At 32.3% G+C, this 25,999-nt stretch overlaps 1 protein-coding gene across 7 annotated transcripts in view; it reads left to right on the forward strand.

Annotated features, from left to right (window-relative positions):
* LOC143229978 (DNA repair protein REV1-like) overlaps positions 1-25,999 on the forward strand; it is a 53,664-nt gene that overhangs the window by 22,633 nt on the left and 5,032 nt on the right. For all 7 annotated transcript variants that reach the window (XR_013016145.1, XM_076462891.1, XM_076462896.1 and 4 more), the window contains 7 exons: positions 573-692; positions 4,732-4,952; positions 14,957-15,058; positions 19,048-19,221; positions 19,844-20,050; positions 22,039-22,590; positions 24,692-24,970. Coding sequence is in view for 6 of the 7 variants with exons in the window: in XM_076462891.1 (XP_076319006.1) it covers positions 573-692; positions 4,732-4,952; positions 14,957-15,058; positions 19,048-19,221; positions 19,844-20,050; positions 22,039-22,590; positions 24,692-24,970 (1,655 nt within the window). In the remaining variant the exon portion in view is untranslated. The remainder of the gene's footprint in view (positions 1-572; positions 693-4,731; positions 4,953-14,956; positions 15,059-19,047; positions 19,222-19,843; positions 20,051-22,038; positions 22,591-24,691; positions 24,971-25,999) is intronic.

A 25,999-nucleotide genomic window follows, 5' to 3' on the forward strand; every position in this document is an offset into this window, starting at 1 on the left:
ATCAAAACTTCCGAAATGAGGACCACTGTGTACATCATGTTTCTCATAGTGACATTGCTCCTCATTAGTTATAAACCTATTAATACAGCTGTAAGTTAACTAGTTAAATAGTTGGTTTCCCTGGTTATGTTAAATTTATACATTATACCTTTTTTGTTAAAAGTGTACTTTACCATTTAGTAAGGTATAAATATTCCACCTTTTTATTATCTGTAAAAATGTCATTGTAGAACTTAATCAGTACTTTATTAAAATAATAACTATGTAGTGTAAAATATAGTTAGAAATTACAATTAAAATAATCACTGCATGTTAATGTACTCTTAGCATCACTCGTGTTTTAGAAGAAATTTTCTAAAGCATTTTAATTTTTGTCAAGTATATTCATTATCTACTTTTTGGGAGAAGTCAGTATAAACTTACTCATTATTTCCTTAAAATGAATATAAGCAATAACACTTTCAAGCTTAAGAATTTCATTAACTGAGAAATGGCATAAGAGAAACTTGAACACTGATTATATGTTGTATTAACATTTACATGTTTTCATATCAAATTTTATTTTATTTCAGCATCAAATATTCTCTTAGCTCGTCTAGCCACCAAACAAGCCAAACCAAATGGACAGTTCCATCTGGAACCTGACAAAGTAAACACCTTCATGAAAAATCAAATGGTAAAAGATCTCCCAGGTGAGTCATTTATGAAAAAACAACATTCAAAAACATATTCATAATAAATGGTGTAGTGAAAGGTGTCCTCAATAAATCATATATTGCAACCTATCAAGAAATGATGTAGTAAAGGATGTTTCAGTTAGGTTCATTTATATTTATATATAAAACTTAAAAAAACATGTGGTAAAGGATGTCCCAGAAAGTAATTTGAAGAAACCCATTGAAAAATGATGTGGTAAAGGATGTCCCAGTAAGTCATTTGTAGAGACCCATTGAAAAATGATGTGGTAAAGGATGTCCCCAGTAAGTAATTTGTAGCAACCTGCTAAAACATGATGTAGTAAAGAATGTTGTCCCCAGTAAGTAATTTATAGCAACCCATTGAAAAATGATGTAGTAAAGAATGTTGTCCCCAGTAAGTAATTTATAGCAACCCATTGAAAAATGATGTGGTAAAGAAGGTCCCAGTAAGTAATTTATAGCAACCCATTGAAAAATGATGTGGTAAAGAAGGTCCCAGTAAGTAATTTATAGCAACCCATTGAAAAATGATGTTGTAAAGAATGTCCCAGTAAGTAATTCAGAGCAACCCATTGAAAAATGATGTGGTAAAGAATGTCCCAGTAAGTAATTTATAGCAACCCATTGAAAAATGATGTGGTAAAGAATGTCCCAGTAAGTAATTTATAGCAACCCATTGAAAAATGATGTGGTAAAGAATGTCCCAGTAAGTAATTTATAGCAAACCATTGATAAATGATGTTGTAAAGAATGTCCCCAGTAAGTAATTCAGAGCAACCCATTGATAAATGATGTTGTAAAGAATGTCCCCAGTAAGTAATTCAGAGCAACCCATTGATAAATGATGTGGTAAAGAATGTCCCCAGTAAGTAATTTATAGCAACCCATTGAAAAATGATGTAGTAAAGAATGTCCCCAGTAAGTAATTTATAGCAACCCATTGAAAAATGATGTTGTAAAGAATGTCCCAGTAAGTAATTTATAGCAACCCATTGAAAAATGATGTAGTAAAGAATGTCCCCAGTAAGTAATTTATAGCAACCCATTGAAAAATGATGTTGTAAAGAATGTCTTCAGTAAGTAATTCATAGCAACCCATTGAAAAATGATGTGGTAAAGAATGTCCCCAGTAAGTAATTTATAGCAACCCATTGAAAAATGATGTGGTAAAGAAGGTCCCAGTAAGTAATTTATAGCAACCCATTGAAAAATGATGTGGTAAAGAAGGTCCCAGTAAGTAATTTATAGCAACCCATTGAAAAATGATGTGGTAAAGAAGGTCCCAGTAAGTAATTTATAGCAACCCATTGAAAAATGATGTGGTAAAGAAGGTCCCAGTAAGTAATTTATAGCAACCCATTGAAAAATGATGTTGTAAAGAATGTCCCAGTAAGTAATTCAGAGCAACCCATTGAAAAATGATGTGGTAAAGAATGTCCCAGTAAGTAATTTATAGCAACCCATTGAAAAATGATGTGGTAAAGAATGTCCCAGTAAGTAATTTATAGCAACCCATTGAAAAATGATGTGGTAAAGAATGTCCCAGTAAGTAATTTATAGCAAACCATTGATAAATGATGTTGTAAAGAATGTCCCCAGTAAGTAATTCAGAGCAACCCATTGATAAATGATGTTGTAAAGAATGTCCCCAGTAAGTAATTCAGAGCAACCCATTGATAAATGATGTGGTAAAGAATGTCCCCAGTAAGTAATTTATAGCAACCCATTGAAAAATGATGTAGTAAAGAATGTCCCCAGTAAGTAATTTATAGCAACCCATTGAAAAATGATGTTGTAAAGAATGTCCCCAGTAAGTAATTTATAGCAACCCATTGAAAAATGATGTAGTAAAGAATGTCCCCAGTAAGTAATTTATAGCAACCCATTGAAAAATGATGTTGTAAAGAATGTCTTCAGTAAGTAATTCATAGCAACCCATTGAAAAATGATGTGGTAAAGAATGTCCCAGTAAGTAATTTATAGCAACCCATTGAAAAATGATGTGGTAAAGAAGGTCCCAGTAAGTAATTTATAGCAACCCATTGAAAAATGATGTGGTAAAGAAGGTCCCAGTAAGTAATTTATAGCAACCCATTGAAAAATGATGTGGTAAAGAAGGTCCCAGTAAGTAATTTATAGCAACCCATTGAAAAATGATGTTGTAAAGAATGTCCCCAGTAAGTAATTCATAGCAACCCATTGAAAAATTATGTGGTAAAGAATGTCCCCAGTAAGTAATTTATAGCAACCCATTGAAAAATGATGTGGTAAAGAATGACCCAATAAGTAATTTATAGCAACCCATTGAAAAATGATGTGGTAAAGAATGTCCCAGTAAGTAATTTATAGCAACCCATTGAAAAATGATGTGGTAAAGAATGTCCCCAGTAAGTAATTTATAGCAACCCATTGAAAAATGATGTGGTAAAGGATGACAAAGTAAGGTTTAGTTATGTAAATTAATTGAAAAATAATATTGCAAAGGATGACTCACTTGGGTAATTCATAGAAATTCATTGAAAATGATGTGGTAAAAGTGTCTCATTTAGGTCTTTTATTTCAACCAATTGAAGGAGGATGTCCCAGTTAGGTAATTTATAGAAACCATTGAAAAACGATTTGGAAAAGTGTGTCCCTTATTAGTTATTCATAGAAATTTCTTGAAAAATATTTTTTAAAATGTGGTAAATGGTTTCCAGGTAAGTCATTCATAGAAATTCCTCCTATTCAGATAATAAAAAAAACAACAACACATCAGTGCTTATTTAATGTGCATATTGTTTCCTGAAATAAAAGTGAAGTGGAATTTTCAAGCTCCCCACCTCCCTGTTGCATTCTAAAGGATGTTCCTTCATACATCAGTAAATCAATTTGTGGATTTGTTTTCCATAAAATTTGCAGTTTAACTGGTAATCAGTATTACTTAACATGATGCAATGTTAAGCTTGCAGTTATAACTAGGGCAAGTAATTGAATTAAACTACAAACCTCGATAAAACATTTTTAAATATGAAATAAGTTGTCTCAAAAATACCAATGTTTAGATTACTTTTTAAGAAAATTAAACTACAATGAATTGAGTGGGAAAATTGAACTATATTGTTTATAGAGATAGGAATACAGAGAATAACTGATGTTAAAAGATTTACATTATTTTGTTTAATATTTTATCTAGTGTATTAGTTATGGTTAGAAGTCAGTAAGTCTAATATTTGTCATAAAGAAACTACATCTATTATTCAAGCCTTTTCTTCTCAATTCTTTTAATTTGTTGAAATGTGGAGAAATTAAGAACCTAAGAAACAAAACTGCAGCCTAATGTTATTTTTACCATAAATATTAGCAGATTAGTGCAGTAATAGTTTAACCATTTTTATTATCATTTTTAACAGTTGAAGATATCATTTCATTGACTGTATTCATTTTCATGAAAGATTTTAAGGATGTGTAAGTCTGATTTTGTAAAAGCAGAATTATAGTGTTTGACCCCCAAGTAAGTAAATCACCCTGTGTTAAAGCCATAAATAAAGTTCTTGAAAACTACATGCTCAGAAGGTGAAAAATGAAAGTTTATTTGGTGCATTTAAGAATGGTTTTCTAACAAATGGATATGTTTATAAACACCCTCTAAAGAAGATTATTTTCAACACACAGTTTGTTTATGGAGAACCTTTGGGTTGTGAAAGATCTAGAGGGTATCTTTTGATTTCAACTGTATTACTTGTGAATTTGAATTGTTTAGTGCTGACTTGAAATAGAAAATATTAATTGGTACTAACCAGAATGGAGGTCGTTGACTTCTGTAGATCAGATGATATATGTGCTGTTGGAAGATGAAACCAATTTTATAGCTTTATACAACTATTAAGCCCATAGTTTTTCTTATTGTTTTTTTAAATTCTCATAAATTTTCATGTGGCTTAAGTGTGGGGTAATTGAATTTTGCATTAATGTTTTAATGAAATAAATATTACTGTTTTTTTCTTTTATTGCAAATTATAAGTTAGTGTGTGAAATGAAATATTTGATGTAGGTGTTGGCCCTGCCACGGAAACCAGGTTAGAAACACTTGGCATAACCTTATGTGGTCAACTTCAAACTCTGTCTCTTCAATTATTACAAAAAGAATTTGGTCAAAAAACTGGTCAGTCTCTGTTTGATCACTGTAGGGGCTTGGATCACCGTGTCATAAAGAGCAAAAAAGAACGTAAATCAGTCTCAGCAGAAGTAAACTATGGTATTCGCTTTGAAAAAGTGAGTAACATTTACTTTTTAATGTTCTTTATTACTTATGATATCAAATCAACTATATATAAACTATAGTTTACTGATTGTTAATTATTAGTGCTGTGTAAAATAGCAGGTGGGCAGCATGATTTAATTACTAAAAATTTAGAAATTGACTAACAAACCATGAATTTAATTGATACTTTTAAAATAAAACAATTATATACATTTTTTGTAATACATAAAAGTATGTTTTGATCTACATTAACCATATGAATATTGCAGGATCAAAGTGTGCAATAATAAATTGCTTCTTATCTAAAGTTTCCACTCTCCTCTCTTACTTTGAACTAACTAATTTGCTCAGCACCAATCAGATTTTCAGCCTTATGTTATCTTAGCTGGTTTCAGCTTGACAGTTTGCAACCATTGCCTCTGTAATTGATTACAGTTCTTTATAAGTAGTTTGTTTTCATCACAAGTTAATATTAATATGAGATCCCTGAAAACATGGGGCTGGTAAGTTTAATTAACTCTCTTAAGACACTTAGATAAAGGAACACACATACAGCTATTTCCAAAGCATACTACTGCTGATAGTATAACTATTCCTCAACATTGGTTTTACTTATCTAAGCACTGATCTCACGTGCTCCAGTCTTTTATGCCCCATTTAAATGCCCAAAACAATATCTAATTTGCAAACATCTCTGTTCATATAAATGTGCTTTCTATCCTGGTACTTTATATAAGCACCTCACTAAGAAAATGTAATCACTTTTACTTGGCGAAGTGTTTTTCACACTTTAATCTGACGAAGTTATGGATTGTGATTTTTGCATTACGTTGTGAATTTCCTTATAATTATGATTTTCTTTGGAAAAAAAAATGACTTGATATTTGCAGATGTGAATTCCTGTACTACCATTATCAGCACACTGGGTAATCCAACCTTCCCTATTCCTCCTTTGCTATCTAGTTTCTCTCTGTTTCTCTTTCAGTTGAGGCTGTACATATTTTGATCCATTGGGAGATGAAAACATGCATTTGGCCCAGGGGTATTTTGTCCTGGGACTTTTGAAGTTGCTTTCTTCGGTTGATCTTAGTTATTGTGAAGAGAATTTGGACTCTACTTTACTGATGGTTTTCTTTACTATGTCAACTTCTTGTGAGTCCAATTTGGATCAGATACCTCCTACTCCGTTTCTTCAATTAGTCACTTGGGATTATGATATTTTGGGGCTGTCCTTTGTGCAATTTGAGTCTACTCCTCTTTTGTTGGTGGAAAGGTTGATCAGGGAACTATTTAGTTTTTCCTCCTTCACCTTATATTCCTGGTTTTTGCTGGGAGATTTACTGCTTTATTGCATGATGGGATAGATTGATCTTGTGCTCTTGTTTTTCTGTTTGCATGCTCTGGCTTTTTACTTTCTGATGGATATATGTTTTGATTCCACAGACTAAAGATTCCCTTTTGTTTTGATATGTGGAGCTCCAAGATGATTCATGTGATCACTTTGAACTAACCACATTTTCATGATTCATGTCATCACTTTGAACTAACCACATTTTCTTATGTTTGCTTAATCCTCACTCTTGCTTCACAAAGTTGCAGATGAATGAGGTCTTTTACTGTTTTCTGTCTTGGTCAGATTGACAGCTTCTGTTTCTTTTCTAGAGATATCTTGGTAAAGAAAGTGTTTCTACCTGCTTTAATCTCTATGTGTTACCTGTGGCTTCTTTTAATCATCATTTTGTTTCAAGGTGTCCCAGAAGTATTTGTATCATGAATTGACATCACCTGTTTCCTTTCTTCTTCTTGTTGATCTACAGACCTTCTCTGGCTCTAGCAGCTGAATAGATTCATTCACTGTTTTCAGGACTCCTCTGTTTGAGCTGACTGATGCTAATGGCATCTGTATCTGCATCTGCCTAGGTGTGTGTGTGTGGGGGAATGGTCAGTTAGAGTGAGGTTACAACTCTTGATGGATGTCTGGTATTCCCTCAACTACAGATCCATGGGTATTTAAGGTTCTGGTATTGAAGATGACCTTTTCATTCAATTCTCCAACTCCATTATCTTTCCAACTTGTCATATTTCCACCCCTACCTGAACACTGGGTTGTAGATCTTTGTTTCATGGACATCAGAATTACTGGTCAAGGGGGGATGGTAGTGACATTTTATCCAGTTATCCTGGGATGTTATTCCTGTTTATATATTGTACCTGGGACATGGGGAGACTGACTGACAATTGTTGTTCTTTCTTATCTTAACCCATTCTTTGATCTTCCCAGGTCAACAATGGTGTCCTTTCTCATCCTTTGTTTCCATTTTCACCAGGTTTGTAGATGGCCGAGTTTGAGGTTGCTGAGGCATTTCTCCACATACCTATAGTGAAAACTTTTTACCTTTGCTTTATTTTATGTACAGGGATCATATTTTACAGTTGAAGTATCTAGTCATTTGCTGGGTTGGATAAGTTCTTCACCATGTTTTAAGCCTAGTTCATCCACCTCTTGTCCACCTCCAGGCTATGGAATGGGAGGCACTCTTACTTATAGGGATATGTGGGCTTACCTCAAATATATGATTTTTTATGATGACACATGCCATCTGTTCAGTATTCCCAGTGTGACTAATGGATATGGGAACTTTAATCCACTGGATCTTTCATCGGGAAAAAAACCTTAGTTTTTGAGTGGTGGTTGGTTTGGATCAAACCTGCTATTATAATGTGTGTTTAAATGTCTTCTAACTCTCTGTCACTTCACAGATACTTCCCTTTAGGGATGAGATGTGTATATTAAAGGTAAGGTAGTCTAGGGTATATGAATGGAGGATGAATCTTCATTTTGCTTCAGTAATTTAGATCCAACGGACAATAGTGCAAGGTGTAGGAGGATACTGTCATGAAACATTTCATCAATTCTATAGCAGAATTTTAATTTTACTGTCATGGTGATAGTTGTTCTTGGGACTGTTTTCAGAGTTTGGTTCTTTCTCTACAAGGCTTATTCCAATGATATCAGTCTCCTGGCTTGCCAATTTCCTGGAATGATGAACTTGTTAGCAGATTGTCATTCTCAGCCCTCACCTTCTGACCAAACAGATTCTCTGTTGTAAGGTTTTCCTATAGATTTGCTCTCAGTTCGGGCCTCCAGTTATCACTTTTGCCTCTCACTTATTCTCTCAACTACAAGTTTTGGAGTATGCAATACCTCAGACTTGGGTGGTAGATGCATTCAATCCTGATTGAACGGAATTGCAAATCTATGTCTTTCTCCCAGTTTAACTGTTACACACAGTTCTGGCTATGTATTCCACTTGTGAGCTGTTGCTAGCCCTAGTTTAGCTGACCTGATCATGATTTCCTTTTCTACAGTATCTTTTAGAGAGTCTATCTCATCATATTCCTCTTTGGTTGTCTATCCTGAGGCCTCCTCAGTTCCATATTCTACCCAAAGACTTTCTCATGCTTATTGGGGTTTACTGTGTAAATTAACCTGGGATGTGTTTTATAAGGAGTTTCTACCTACTTTACTAAATGTGTTTACTACATCTTGTTTTAACTTGGTTTTGGTTTTTGTTTAGCTATTCTACATATCTGAAGTCTCAGCAACCATTCAGGCCTTTAGCCTTATGTACCACCTTTCCATTAATGGGTATTTTTGTTGCTGATGTCATAAGATGGAGTTGTTGGCATGTTTGTAGGACTCTTTATCTCTCCTTGTAGATTTTGCTATACCCTGATAGGTCCTTTCTTTTTTAAGTCTGACAACCAGGGATGGGGATACATCTTTCTTCACAATTCGTTTGCCATCTATTTCTTATCTATGTAATCAAATGTACTTTGATTGTTTGTTTTGTTCTGTCAGGCTTGGAGGTGTTCTGTGGCTAACTCTACCTTCTTTTGTTATAGTATTGACTGTATTCGTAAGGATCCTTCATTTTTCTGAGATTCTCTCCAATTCCTTAGAGATGTATTTGGAAATATCCATATTACATGTTCAACTCTTCACAGGGAGGAATCTTCTGAATTACATCTCATTCAAGTTGTACATTTATATTTTTTGCTGCTTATTTCATATATCCACCAAGGGAAATTTTACAAGCCAATATTTGGATGTTTACCAATGCTTTTCTATCATATTCTTTACATGATCTGGCAGCTTTCTTCTGATGTTTTCCACTACTCCCTATGACTGTTTTAACATCTGCTAGATTAAGGAGTAAGGTATACTTTGTCATCTTGTCCTTATTTGGTTTCACTCTGTGGTGAGATTTAACTAGACAGATGAGTTTTTATCAATCCAATTTTGCACTGAAACCAACTTAAATGTTCTTACTATTGGTTGCAACAGGCTCTGTGGACCATCTAGGTGCTTATCAGATGGTATTACCATATTATCATGAAACACCACTCATGGACTACCAAGAGTAAAGCTAAAGAAGATTCTACCTGTTCCTCAGGGCACCCCAATGTACATTACCCTTCAGATTCTACTAGTAGAGTTAGGAAGTCCCTATCACACCCAGTTTCCAGTCACTGGTGTGATGGATAGAGACTTTTATTCTATAGTATGTTTCTCTACTCTTGTAGAAGAGGATGAAGTTTGACACTATGCTATCCAGTTGGAGTATGCATGACCCTTCTTTTTTATCAATGTCGGCTTAGTATATTTGTCATGAAAAGTGCTCCACTATTTCCTCATAATTTTGAAAGTTAACTGATCCTACAAGAGGATGAATGTTCATAATTCCAGACTGGATAGGTTTCTGTTCCTTTGGTTTAGTAAGGCATACATGATTTCATCCTTCTGAGCCTGGGATGGTGCCTTTTGGACTTCTGCAAGAGGAAGAGGAAGTTTGTTCAATTTAGTGTTGCTTTCTTTCTCATTGTAGTTTTGATGGTTCAGAATGCTTTGGTCTATGGCTGTAGTTTGGGATCCAGTCACAAGAATGTCTATATATACCAGTGTGATCCAATTTTCCTGGCCACCAGTGTGGGATATAGTAACCAAGACCCCTTAATTTCAACCCAGTGGCTTATGGAACCTTGGTCATTTGGTTGAGGCTGGCCAATAATGGTTATTCATTTATTATTCCACTCTTTGCAAATTAGATATTGCCAAGGGTGTTTAAGTTGATATAAAAGACTGGAGCATATGAGACAAATGCTTCTGTAGAGAAAACCAATGTCAAGGAACAACTGTAGTGTCAGCAGAGGTAAGTATTATTGGAAACACATTTTTGGTTTAGGAAAATATTAACTTTACAGAGTTATATCAAAATTTAGTTAGACTATTTTATTATCAATATATGTTAACAAATTCAACATTAAAATATAATTTATAATTAGAATTTTAATAATATAAAAGTTTTAATTTCATAAATCCAACAAGAAATACTGAAATAAATTCTAAAATATCCCATATCCATGTTACACAACACTTTGTTTACTACAACTTGTACATTTTATACTTCCTAACTCTCCGTATGTGATACCTTGATATATTTTATAGTATAGCTGTAGTACAGCAATAGAACCATAGGCCAAATGTAAATATTAAATGTCTATTTTTATATATATATATATATATTTATTTCTTCTTACATAAATAACTGAAATGTATTGTCAACTGATTAGGTTAAATAAGAAATAATGAATTAAAAACATTTAACAAAATAATTTATTCATTTCTCAACAAGGTTTACACACATTGCTCATGAATTTATTCAATTGACTTTAATCTCCATGAAACAGAGGTCCTTTGAAGTAACTGATCTTGCTCAGTATTAAACAGATTGTCACACTTATCTAAGTTTTCACCCCTCATCTCGCTAATAGGTTACAGATTAAACAGTTTGCACAGTTTGGATCTTTCAGCTGCAACATCATATCAGAATTCATAAATTCCAAGTGGTAATATAACTTTTCCAGAACCATGAATCAAGGATAACTGAATGATCTTTTATCATATTGTACTCACATTAAAATACAAGTAAATAACATTAAAACAAACTGATTGCTACTGCTATCAAAACAAAAAATGGGTGGAAAGCAAACGGTTGTAAGTTAATATATGCTAGCTTTAACTGTTTTGCAGAATTCCTTATTCCCACATTATAACTAATATTATTCGAGTGAAACCACCCATAGTTTTTATATTCTATATTTTGTACTTAAGTCTGGTATTTCACACAGAAAGTATTGAAGTATGTGCTTCATTTTTTGTAATTTTATATTATTAAGTTGTGATTATTTGTAAGTTATAAACAGACTTCACAATTGTAGGCTGTATATTTTGAAATTCCTAACTCTTCTAAAAGTCCCCCAAAAAATGCACTGGCCTGTTGAATATAGCTAGATTTTATCTACACAATTTTGTATTGGAAACACATTACAACACCCCACTAGTTTCTTCATCCAAGGATTTGGGTTACTAATGCACAGATGTGGATCCAGAAAGCTGCTGAAATAGGCATCTGTAAATTTTTTGTTGTTTATAGCACAGTGTGCAAGTTTTAACAGTTCTGTACAGCTTTTTTATCTCTGTAAATATCACATACCATAGCAAACACATGAAATAGTTCTGGTTTTACACTTGTTCAAATGACAATCGTGCCAGGACGTCTAAAAGCTGCAGTGATTTATTTTTTGTTATCCTCTAAGGATAATTTTATACATATTATAATTAGAATGTGATATTGTTCAGCATAATAGGTAATACAGTTCATTAACTAATATTTTGTTATATTGTTTTCATGAGATTATTTGTAAATGCTTTATGATCCTTGTTGTTTTAGTGTTAAACATTTTGTTTTATGACAAGTGAATATTTGAATATAGTTATAAAGAATTAATTACTTTACATAAGTGAAGCAGTAGAAGATGACTGCTTATTAGTTTACCATCTGAAAGATCTAAAACTTCAAAATTTGTACATACTATAAGTTAAATATATGTTTACATAAACAACAGTAAAGAATCCAAGTTATATTTACTTAATAACTAATCACCACGTGTTTAATTAAAAAACAACTCCAAGGGCCTACTCTATTCACCTAATTAGTGTTTCTTTAACAATTACCCCATATGTACAACTTTAAGGCACTTGTTATTTGTCTATATTTAATGCTACAAAATTATGTAGATATGATGCACTATTCTTCAAGGCACTGACATATCTATTCTATGTTATGTCTAGAAAATGAAACAAGTTTGGAAACTAAGAAAAGAATTGCATAATACTTTTGAGTAGTACATAAAACATAGTATAGTTTTTTGTTTTTGTATGATACCTCTGATTTACAAAATCTAGAAGGTGTATGTGGTTTTTCCCACAAATGTTTGTATTGGTAGTTTTGGTGATTACAAATTTATGTATATAATTATAGTTAAACTGAAATGGTACAAGTTTTCAGATATGTTTTCAGTTGATCCAAGAAATAGATATGAAGTAGTTATAACAACAAGAAAGGGTTAACTTTCTCTGAATGTCTGCATTTACTTCTTTGAATGGCCTACTGTTTTGGACAAAACAGGTATCAATGTAGCCTTCTAAAACCCGTGTCCAATGAAACAGTGATTTTTTTTTCAACACAAATCACTCAGATGGTAAAGAAGTATTAAAAGTGACATAAAGGAATTGTTTATTACAATCAACATTATTTCAATATCTATTACTCTCATAAAATACAGTGTATGTGTAGAATAGTACACTAAATAAAACATCCACATCACACACCATCCAGTGCAGCAAATAAAACATCCACATCACACACCATCCAGTGCAGCAAATAAAACATCCACATCACACACCATCCAGTGCAGCAAATTAAACATCAATATCACTCACCATCCAGTGCACCAGATAAAACGTCCACATCACTAACCATCCAGTGCAGCAAATAAAATGTCCACATCACACACCATCCAGTGCAGCAAATTAAACATCAATATCACTCACCATCCAGTGCACCAGATAACCATCCAGTGCCACATCACTCCACATCACACACCATCCAGTGCAGCAAATAAAATGTCCACATCACACACCATCCAGTGCAGCAAATTAAACATCAATATCACTCACCATCCAGTGCACCAGATAAAATGTCCACATCACTAACCATCCAGTGCACCATATATAATGTACACAACACTAACTATCAAGTGCAACAAATAAAACATCCACATCTGTCATCATGCAGTATACAAAGTGAAACATGCACATCTCTCACCATCCAATGAAATTTGATCACTTTCTGTCTGTCCATCTTTATATAAGGGAAGAATAATTCTTATAAGAAAAGAGTTTTGATGATGATATGAAATCATGGAATATGCTTCCAAAACTAATAAAACATGTGGAGTAACAAAAAAAATTGTTTTTGTTTGAATGTAATCATCTTTATTTATATTAACAGTACGAAATTCGAAGTTCTTCAAGGCCTTACCAAAGTTAGTGTCAGTTTTGTGTGTTGGGTACAATGTTGTTACCAATGTGAAAAAGGCATACATTCTTAGTATGTTACTTCTGTTTTTTAATTAAAAAATGAATTTCAGTCAATAGAAAATCATTTAGAAGCATAATATTATTCTGCTTTATGAGACTTTCAAGAAATTCCAGTGAAGTAAAAGTACAGTCGAAGCTGACACTGTAGTGATGGGAGAGGATAGATGTGTCAGATTTTTTTAGAATTGTAAGAAAAGAATTTTTTTGCTCTTCCAAACAGTGCTGATGAGCAATAAATTAAGTAAAAATAGTCTGTTGCAGCAGGAGTAGCAAATCAAAAAATATATTATGTCTGTACATTACATTCTCTTACTGCAATTCACATTATGATAAAGAAAAATTAATTAATTAATAAATAATCAGTTACAGTGTTGATGAGAAATTGATAATTAAATGTGTTGTATATCACACTTTATATTCAAACACCTAAAATACTTTAGATTATTAATAGTGAGTAAAAGACAATACACCTACACCAAACAAAAAGATGTACGTATTGTTATATTTCTTTATAACGTATTGGAAACATTGGTGAAAATTCATAGTTCTTCACATGTTTATGTTGCCCAATTTCCTGAGGAAATTAAACATAATTTTTAACTAAACTTGGTTGAAATTAGTTATGAAGTTTGAGGGTTTTTTTTAACCAAGCCTTTCCTGTAAGGATTTCTAGACTTTAAAATGTCTTTATTATTATAGGTTTGTTTGTTTTGGAATTTCGCACAAAGCTACTCGAGGGCTATCTTTGCTAGCCGTCCCTAATTTAGCAGTGTAAGACTAGAGGGAAGGCAGCTAGTCATCACCACCCACCGCCAACTCTTGGGCTACTCTTTTACCAACGAATAGTGGGATTGACCGTCACATTATACACCCCCACGGCTGGGAGGGCGAGCATGTTTAGCGCGACGGGGGCGCGAACCTGCGACCCTCGGATTACGAGTCGCACGCCTTATGCGCTAGGCCATGCCGGGCCCCATTATTATAGGATAAAAACTAGTAGTAGATGGTGTTGAATTGTTTATTGTATGGTTTATATCAGGTCTTTTTTTTTTTTAAATTTCCATCATTAAAGAGATTGATTAAATTAAAGATTCCACCCAGCCCGTATTTTCAAAAATAACCATAGAACAGATGTACTGTAACGTTTCAAAATGTGCATTTATCTTTACTACCTTTTTTGGTTATCAGTAAACTGTACAGGGCATTTGTACACAAGGTATCAGATGTTTTAATTAAGTTTAACATTTTTAATTAGTTATTTGCTTGTGCATATTTTCAGTTGTCCAGCAAAGAAATTCCAGAGGAACAAAAGCTATAACAGAAGCTCACAATGTAGGGATAAAAGTGTTGCGTATTTTTAGAATTTGAATTTGTCTAATTGCAATGAAACAAGTGTGGTTCTAGATAATTTTTTATCTAAATGACAAAATATTCAGTTGTCTGATTTAAAATAAGAAACTATAAGTCATGCCAAAAGAATGCCAGGTTTTATTGTATTTATTTTTCAAGTTTTCTGAAGCAGTAGAATTTATCAAAGAATTGTCCATGGAAGTTCATCAGAGACTACAGAAAGTTGGTATGAAAGGCAGGTCAATTACGCTGAAGCTCAAGGTATTTTATAGGAATGTTATTTAAATTTATATTTTAAAATTGTTGATCTCTTTGTACAAGAGTCAGTAGTTCCTTTATTTTAGTTTTTTTGTGTGGTGTGTTATTATAAAATATTAATTTTATCTTACATTTCCTTTGACGTAGCTCAATTTTATTACTTTTCATTTTTGTCTAATTTTTGTAATTTTTTAAACATGATTATCATTCAGCTGCTGGAGAAATATTCAAGTGTACAGATGCTAAGCAATATAAATAAATAGAAATATTTATAAGTAGCTTATGTTAATATTAATAAATAACAGTAATCATAAGTAGCTTATGTTATTTAATGTCAGTAAGTAGAATTATTCGTAAGTAGCTAATGTTATTTAATATCAGTAAGTAGAAGTATTCATAAGTAGCTTATGTTAATTAATATAAATAAATAGCAGTATTCATAAGTAGCTTATCTTATTATAAATAAATTAAAGATTCCACCCAGCCCGTATTTTCAAAAATAACCATAGAACAGATGTACTGTAACGTTTCAAAATGTGCATTTATCTTTACTACCTTTTTTGGTTATCAGTAAACTGTACAAGGCATTTGTACACAAGGTATCAGATGTTTTAATTAAGTTTGGCATTTTTAATTAGTTATTTGCTTGTGCATATTTTCAGTTGTCCAGCAAGTGAAGTAATTTTGATTTTAAAATTAAAAATACTTTTTGTCCATCAGAAAATTGTCAAATTTAACATAAAAAATCTTCATAATGTTTTAATATCATGCAGGTAATTGTCAAAAAAAATTAAAAGAAAATATTGTATTTTACATGTTATTTTCACTATTGTATATTTGTATGGGTTTGCTTGATTCTAAAACATAGAAAAGAAAAATTTATGAATTAAACTTTGTCGTTCTAGTATTGCTACAGGTTATAACACAGAACCACAAATGTTTATTGTAAATAGCTTAAATCGCATAACATTTTATGTATATAAAAAATTTATTATTTTTATTTTATTGACCTTTCACAATATCTAACTAAAATGACATGATGTGGTGTATGTGCACTTATGTTACCATATCCACTAATATAAAGCTGACCTTTATAAGGTAACCTGACTTGGTTGTGTTCTGGCAAACCAGTATTTTGCAAAATATGGTCACATTTTTGTTATAACACATATATGTATATACACTCATGTGAAAAAGTTAGGACACCCTATGAAAGCCTGTGTATTTTTGTAACATTTTTGGATATATATATATATTTAATCTCAATATAAAATAGTGAATATATAAAACCTAAAAAAAAAATGTGTAACTTGTTTGTAAATAGTAATAACAGTCATGTGAAAAAGTTAGGGCACCCTATGAAAGCCTGTGTATTTTTGTAACATTTATGGATATATAGATATTTAATCTCAATTTTAACAATACTGAGAGATTATAGGAATATAACCAAACAATTAAAACTGAAGAAAATATTTTTCAAGATCTTCTGTAAATGTCATGCTACAAAAATGCATATCCGAACTGAGGAAAAAGTTAGGACATCCCCACATTTATACTTACATAAAATGGCTCAACTCACACACAGGTGTATCATACCAGGTGCACATGATTAGAAGATCGTTACTCAGCATTTTGAATGAGACTTGCCCAATTTAAACCACAGACATTTAGTTTGGTGTGCTCCTGACTGTTGAAGTGAGAGTGCGCACCATGGTGAGAGCAAAAGAGATGTCTGAGGCCTTCAGAAAGAAAATTGTAGCAGCTTATGAGTCTGGTGTGGGATTTAAAAAGATCTCAAAAGAGTTTAAAATCAGCCATTCCACTGTCCAGAAAATAGTCTACAAGTGGAGGGCTTTCAAAACAACTGCCAACATGCCCAGGTCTGGTCGTCCAAGCAAGTTCACCCTGAAAGCTGACCACAAGATGCTAAAAGAGGTCTCCAAAAACCCTAGAATGTCATCATAGGACCTACAGCAGGCTCTAGCTACTGTTGATGTGAAAGTGCATGCCTCTACAATCACAAAGAGACTGCACAAGTTTAACTTGCATGGGAGGTGTGCAAGGAGGAAACCTTTGCTCTCTAAGAGAAACATCAAGGCCAGACTAAAGTTTGCCAGAGAGAATGTAGAAAAAGACCAGTACTTCTGGAATAATGTTCTTTGGACACATGAGTTTAAAATTAAATTATTTGGACACCAGAACAGAGGACATGTTTGGTGTAAACCAAATACAGCATTTCAGGAAAAGAACCTCATACCAACTGTGAAGCATGGAGTTGGAAGTGTCATGGTTTGGGGCTGCTTTGCTGCAGCAGGACCTGGACAGCTCACAATCATAGAATCCACCATGAGTTCTACTGTGTATCAGAGAGTGTTTGAGGATCATGTGAGACCATCTGTACAGAAATTAAAGCTGAAGCAGAACTGGACCCTGCAACACAACAATGATCCACAACATACCAGTAAATCCACCAAGAACTGGCTGAAAACTAAGAAATGGAGAGTCCTGGAATGGCCGAGTCAAAGCCCAGATCTTTATCCCATTGAGATGCTGTGGGGTGACTTGAAATGGGCTGTACATGCAAAAAAACCCTCAAACATCTCACAGCTGACAGAATTCTGCATTGAGGAGTGGGGCAAACTTCCTTCAGACCGATGTCAGAGACCAGTAGATGGCTACAAGAAGCATCTCACTGCAGGTATTTCAGCCAAAGGGGGTAACACTAGCTATTTCGAGATAGGGTGTCCTTACTTTTTCCTCAGTTAGAATATGCATTTTTGTAGAATTACATTTACAAAAGATCTTGAAAAGTTTTCTTCAGTTTTAATTATTTAGTTATATTCCTATAATCTCTCAGTATTGTTAAAATTGAGATTAAATATCTATATATCCATAAATGTTACAAAAATACACAGGCCTTCATAGGGTGCTCTAACTTTTTCACATGACTGTTATTACTATTTACAAACAAGTTACAAATTTTTTTTTTTAGGTTTTATATATTCACTATAAAATAACACGGAATCATAAACTACTATGTAAACACCACAGAATTCCTCTATAATTTATCAGACTTAGTAACTAAAAAAATATGATTTTTCAAGCTTAACAATGTCTTACCACTTGAAAGGGTTTTTCATACAAGTACTTTGTAAAGACCCAGAGACCATATTGGGGAGATTATGAGCCTTTGATTTGTTTTAGTTATATATAAGCATTTCCAAAAATAGAAAGAGATGAGCAGAGCCACTGTGTTTGATTCACTAAGCCTAGTTATATCTCAGCAAATAGAAAATGTAGGAGGTTCGTATTTTATATTGTAGCTTGTCATTATTGGTGATTTGAGTTTCTAATTTGTAAGAAACTATAGATTTTTGTATTTGGACATAAGCATTCAGTCTTAACAAATGCTGCATTGAACATACCATGTGACACAGAAAAATTGGTATTTAGGATTTCTTTTTCATATTTACTTTAAATTGAAAAATTAACTAATGTATAATACTAAAATCTGAATCTTAATACACTAATTGATATACATTTATGAAGTAATAGTTCAATAAAATGTTGAATGTAAGTCTACAAATATGGTGGTATAGACTTGTGGCCAGAGGAAGGCCCACCTTGGTAGAGTTAATATAAGTGTTCATAAGTAGGTTATTTTAATTAATACGAATAACTAAAAGTGTTTATAAGAAGTTAATGTTAAAACATCTCTATTTTCTATTATTTGCAATTTAGATTGTTAACTAGTTGTTAGTATGAACATTTTGACATAAATAAAAGTTGTTAATTGTATTGTAAGTTATTGTATATGGTATAGGATAAAAGACTTTCATTAAAGTTGAAAACCCTAACAGATATCCTAATATTATCTATGGTGTAACCAAGTTACACTAATTACTTTTGTTTTTCATTAACTAAATGTCACTGTTTTGTTATTTTTAACTGTAATCTCGTTAACATTTTATGAGAATTTTTAAAAAAAATAGATTCGAAAGAAAGATGCACCAGTGGAAACTGCAAAATTCATGGGTCATGGCGTATGTGATAATGTAGCAAAATCACTTTTGCTTCACACAGCAACTGACAACCCTGAAATTATTAGTCGAGAATGTACATCCCTCCTTCAGATGATGAAACGCAGCCCTGAGGACTTGAGAGGTGTAAGATTAACTGTTATATTGTGATACATAAGATCAAAACACACTAAGAAATCTAAGAACTTCTTAAGCACGGTTACGTGGTAAGGTAAACAATGAATAAAAGGATGAAACCTTTAGTTTTCACACATTCCTTGTTTTTTCAGTATTAGCCAATCCTTGTTAAAATTAAATTGTTCCTATTATATGATGTACATCATTGATTTCTTATGTGGAAAAGTTAGATTAAGATTTACATCAATTCATACAGTTGAAAGGTTTTAAAGAAGGAAAAGGAATTTCACAAACATGTTAAAAATAAAAACATGAAAAGGTTATAAAATTAAATTCCAGACACACCTTGAAACTGGAGGTAATTATGTATGACATTTGACAATAACATTATCTGTATGATATATGTGTAAAGACAATATTCCGTTACTAACTGTCATTAGACTAACTTGAAATTAATTTCCGTAGTAAGAAAAATTTTACTTAGTTTTAAAACTTTATAGAATTTGTAAAATATTATTCTGTTGAGTTTAATCAGGTAACTAAATTAACTAATAAATTGTATTTATCAGATTGTTTAATTATTTACATTAATGTTAGAGAAGAAACTTTTAAAACATTTTTATTATCTCAGGTTGGTATACAAGTTGGACGACTGGAACCATCCTGTGCTGTTTCAGCTACCAAGAGTCATTCCCTTCTTGATTTTATTAGCCATCAAACTAACGTCTTGCCAAACAGTAGATCAGAAACTAATAATACTGATGACTTAGTGTGTGAAGTGAATCAAAACACGTCAGTCTCCACTCAAGAAGATCTAATTCTGCCTTCTCCATCACAGGTGAGGCTGTGGAACACTCACACAATCAGTAGCTTCCTATGGTGTCAGCACTTTCTGTATTTGCTGTGCAATTTGTGTTGAAAATGTTTTTTGCATTATGGTTTGGTTTCTTCTTTGAGTAACAGAACGAAAGTTGTAGAAAAATATTACGGTATGAAACATAAACGTTTTGGTTTTAATAACAGATTTTGTATAACTAAGCTAAGCAGATTTTCAAAAAATAATATATTGTTTTTTTCTCTGACATAAGGATTTCTCTACAAATAAAGAAGGAAAAAATCTTACTCAGATCATATTATTATTTCTGTTATCACAATGAACACTTTTTATTATTAACTCCTTGTTGTTTCCTAACAATTTCTCAATAACATCTTGAAAGGCAAATCCACACTTTTTTATCAACTTTTCTCATTGTCCTTTCAAATTGTTCATTTGAAGTTAATTTCCTAATAGGAGGCCCATGAAAAATCCCTTCAAGTTTTGCTTCTGAAAGACCTGGGAATTGCCCACATGGATACTTAAAACAGTCACCATCTTAATGTGAAGTGGAAGTAATAGGACTTTTTTTGTGTGAACCAAACTTTCACATTTTATATCCTGGTATCAGGCTGACTCTGTGTGGCCAGTACTTCTGTATACAGTGTTGATTTCATGCTCTCCTGTCCCATTCACACAAAAAAACATGGAAACTTTGTATAACTGGATTGTTGACCCAATGACATACAAAAGATTTTTAAATTGAAAACAAGCCTTATCATCATTTGTATTGATATCAGAATCAGATAGAAGTGTATCAAGAGTCTGTGGTGGAATAGGTTCACGAGCAACAGATTTTGTAGCATACAGCAGATTGGATATCTAGATAAGAAACTTCCCTTTCATTTCTAGTGTTGTAACCTTGCACAGTACGTGAGCAGAATTAGCTGTCATCTCTGTGGTTTGTAGGTTCACACCAGACCATTAGAACTCCAAAAGAAAAGGCTTGTTCTTACCTTTTTAATCCATTGTCTCAGACCTTCAACACAAATGATGTAAACTTTTGTCTGAAGTCTATGATTTGTTTTGGTCAACAAGTTTTATTCCAAAGTACACTTTTTTAGATGAACTCTGCAATGTTTTGTGATTGTTTCTTTCTGATAAATTTATCGCAAATAGAATGTGTTTGGGCCATTTACAGAACCTCTTGTTGTCATAGCAACAAATAAATAATATTAAAAAGAAAATAATAATATCAAAGTGTGCGCACAAACAAATAATATCCATAAATGACATTCCATAAGGCTTATTAATCATTTCTATAATAGTAATGTGTTTCTTGTGAGTTCGAGGACAACTGATAAGACACTCATTGCAATTAGTCTAGAGAAATTTATAGCTAGTGGTTTTTAACATTTTAAGCATAACAAAATGTGACCCAATTTCAATAAAAGTGATTCATTTAATAAATTTATATGTGATGTTTTGTGAAAAATCTGTACATAATGAAGAAAAATGGATATCATTTTTGGATTCAGTGTACAAGAATTACTATAGAACATGTAAAAATTGCAAGACAATAAAACCATCAGAGGCCTATGTTAATATTACAAGTAACTCCAGTTTATTAAAAATTACATGGAAAAGTAAAGTAAAGTATGTACATTGAATCAAAATACACAGGAAAGTAAAGACTATGTATTGAATTACATTATACAGGAAAGTATAGAACCTACACATTGCATATTTGTGTATTATCATTATGTGGTGGTTTATATATATATCTTACTGTTTTTAGGATTTTTAGCTTATAACATGAATGAGTCTGTACTTTCCAGACCACTTAATTCAATTTCATTACACATTTTGGAAGATTAGTGAGTGTTTTGAATCTGAAAACTGTCTGGATAAAGTTAAATTGAGAGTCATTATAATGAACACATTGTTATAAATTTATCAAAAAAACATTATTACTGGTATTTTTAAAATTGTAAATATTTTCTCCGTGACAGCTTGATCTATCGGTGTTGGCTGCATTACCTAAAGACTTGCAGGAACAGATACAGAGAGCTTACCATTTATCCAATGTAGGGAGCAAGAACCTTCCTGGAGCCTCATGTTCAAAAGTGGAGTTTATGCAGCCAACTGAAGAAAATATTTCTCCTAAGTCAGAAGTAAACAGCAATACAATGAACAAGATGAATTGCTTGAATTTGGGTGAAATATGCAGAACAGAAATATCAGCTGATGCAAAACAAGAACCCAATCAAAGTGTCCAATCTCATGAGAAAATAATATATTCTAAGATAGAAGGATACAAACAGGATGTAGAAGATAAAACTTCCTCTGAACTTAAAAGAAAGAAGCTTCTTCAAGAAAAGTCAAGTTCTTCTGCAACAAATTGCATTGTTCCAGAAGATGGTTTTACTTCTATGTCTCAGGAAGTGAAAGAGTTGGAGAAGCAAGTTTCAGTGTTTGGAACTGTCTGTATAACAGAAGAAGTGAGTAATACTAAAGTAGGTGTCACTATGCAGAATAGGGAGGAGTTAGAAGCTGTTCCTGAGGTAAGAGTTGTTTTGAAACAAAACTTTTGGTTTTCACCTAAGATTTTAAATACAAAGTTGAGAAATGTTTAAAAACTGCTACATACATTTTGTCACAAAACTCAAACACTTGGTGAACAATATTGTAGCATATTCAAATAACCTGCTTTTACTTTTTAGACATTAATATGAAAAAGAAAATACTGTGTTTATTGATTCAATCAATTGTTTAAAAATGTTTGATTTATCCTTTCATAAGTCATGCTTCATTTCAAAACATTGATATCTTATCAGTAATTATGTTTAATGTGTTGATTTGATCAGGAGGATGAGGACATTCTGAAATTACATCAATCAGTAGTTAGGTTTAAAGTACTCAGATGTTATCAGTAATTAACTCTGTTGAATTTGTTGATTTGGTCAGGCAGCTGAAGATGTTTGGTCTGGTGTTACATGTGTTTAATCTGACCACAGAGAAACTTTCAAGTACAATAAAGGTTATGCTTAATTCACTCTAAAAACACAACTATTATTTAAGTTCTTGAACTTACTGAACCTATCACAATGCAGACATTTCTGTTTTAATTACCAAATGCCATGTTCAAGTACTTCTATTGGATCTGTTACTTCTGGTTATTGCCACAGAGTTCAACAAATTAGTATTGAGTTGATCAAAGAGTTAAGTCTTTTCAAAATTATTTAAACAAATACTATAATGAAGTTAGTCATAGGTACTCTAGATTCTAGGATTTTAATTTTTTAAGCTGTTCTTTCAAATGCTTCAAATTATCATTCTTTTCTAACCAGAATAAAATACACTTATTGTTTTATGGAATTTACTGTTGAACTTCATTTAAGTCATTACTTGGAAGAAAATTTCTTATGATTTTGTGACATAAATTGCATTTTATAATATTAGAAAACAGTTTTCTTGCAGAGCAATGAGATAGGCCAGATAACTGAAGTTTTGGAGAGTATCAAACCATGGATTATAGTGGTCTCTTGTATTTACGATCATAGTAGTCAAGGAAAAATATTTGACCAGTAAAAAAATAATTATTTAAACTCAAACAATGACAAAAGAAGGAAAGTGTTTATTGAGGTGTGTCAAACAGATAAAAGCTTGAAGACTATTTAAAAGCTCTTATCAGTTTGATATGTCCCACTCTATAAACTTACTTGAACCCTAAACTTAACATAAAATTGAAACCTCAAAATAAGCAAAACGGAAAATATCTGAGTTAAACTTGGATATCATAAAAAAGTTAAACCACAATATAATAATACAATTAAGCTTTTTCAAATGTAATCAAACTGAAACTACTTCCAGCAACAAGTTGAAATTTGAAGCTAAATCCACACAAGTTAATGACATTAACTAAAAGGTCCTTTAAGTAAGACAAATTAAGTGTGTTATGCTTAAAAGTTGCAAGTTCAATATGTTGTATAAATATACATCTTTGTAGGTCCAACCTAGGTTTTTATACCAAATAAAACCAAAGTTTACTTATGAAATACACTTTACATTCCAGAACTAAGCTCTAGGACATGGCTAGTCCTGATCCTTATCAAATTCACTTTCTATTTTTGAATGTATTCACAACATATGGTTTGTTATTTGCCAGTTTATAAACCCACATGTTGGTTGCTTTACTTATGAAATACACTTTACATTCCAGAACTAAGCTCTAGGACATGGCTAGTCCTGATCCTTATCAAATTCACTTTCTATTTTTGAATGTATTCACAACATATGGTTTGTTATTTGCCAGTTTATAAACCCACATGTTGGTTGCTTTACGTATGAAATACACTTTACATTCCAGAACTAAGCTCTAGGACATGGCTAGTCCTGATCCTTATCAAATTCACTTTCTATTTGTGAATGTATTCACAACATATGGTTTGTTATTTGCCAGTTTATAAACCCACATGTTGGTTGCTTTTCAAACAGAGGAAGTTAAAATGTAAGCTGAGAGTTCTGAAAAACACTTGCATCTTAACTAAGGGGTAACAGACATATAGTATTATCCTGTATTATAATGTTTTGTATAAATATTTCTAATGCTACAATAAGCACTCGGTTACATTATGAACACTCAATGTTTGTTCTCTCTTTCAGGTATTTGATAGAAGTGTGTTTGAAGCATTACCAGTTGAGCTGCGTTCAGAAGTTATGGAGGCCTACATGAATGAGAAATTAAATAATGGTTTGTGTAATCCTAAAAACATGGAAGATGATTTTAAGAAAGATACAAGAACCTACAGGTCCTTATTCAGACCTGATCGAATAAATTCTCCCAAAAAGAAACAAGGGAAAAGAGGAAGACCACTGAAAGTTAACCAGTACAAACAAACCACTAGAAGAACTGAAGCTGTTGTTGAAGGTGTTTTACAGAAGGTGAAAACTGTGTATTCTGTCTGTTTTGTATTCAATAAGTTTGTAATGTCTCACAATATTATATTTCAAATTTTATTACCTGTACAGTTGTGCTTTGTCATATGTAACTGGACTAAAACGTAACCCTTAATATTACTGTCTCTGTTACTTATACTCATTAGTTTTAAACTAAAACATGGATAGTCAATTTGTCATTGCCTTGATAAAGAATTCTGTACGTGAAATAAAGAAACTTTTTACACAATCTGCTTTGTTTGAAAGAATGGTGGATGTGGTTAAATAATTGATTACATGCTTTTTGGTTAGTTAACTTAAGTCCATCATCCATTTTTTTTTTTAATTAATCCAAGCTGTTTGATTAGTCTTATATTTTTTTCTAAAAACAAAAAATAATGTCATTCAATTTTTATAAAATGTTTTGTGATGTACTTGTAATACACTTGATTTGAGATACAGTTTTTCCTGAATTCAGGTTTGAATGGATTTCTTATTGTCCCTAATTTTGGACATCCAGAACAACTTGCCAACTACACACTATGTCATTATGGTGAAATCTTTGTCAGAATGACATTTTGCCATTGAAACTGAGAGATAATGTTCAAAATACCTCGGCTGTTACATGTCATTATTCACTGGTGATCACATTAAGTCACAGGAATTACATGTAAAACTGAGAAACCTCTTAAACCATATTAACACAATCATACTACCTGATAAGGCTTTCTGTATGTACTTTAACACAATCATACTAACTGATAAGGCTTTCTGTATGTACTTTAACACAATCATACTGACTGATAAGGCTTTCTGTATGTACTTTAACACAATCATACTAACTGATAAGGCTTTCTGTATGTACTTTAACACAATCATACTAACTGATAAGGCTTTCTGTATGTACTTTAACACAATCATACTGACTGATAAGGCTTTCTGTATGTACTTTAACACTTAAGTCTTTCCACCATTATCCTAACATTCACATCCACCAAAGGATTTTTGTCCACACATTTGACATGTTTACCATCT

This window comes from Tachypleus tridentatus, chromosome 10 (assembly GCF_004210375.1).
Source record: "Tachypleus tridentatus isolate NWPU-2018 chromosome 10, ASM421037v1, whole genome shotgun sequence".
NCBI lineage: Eukaryota > Metazoa > Arthropoda > Merostomata > Xiphosura > Limulidae > Tachypleus > Tachypleus tridentatus.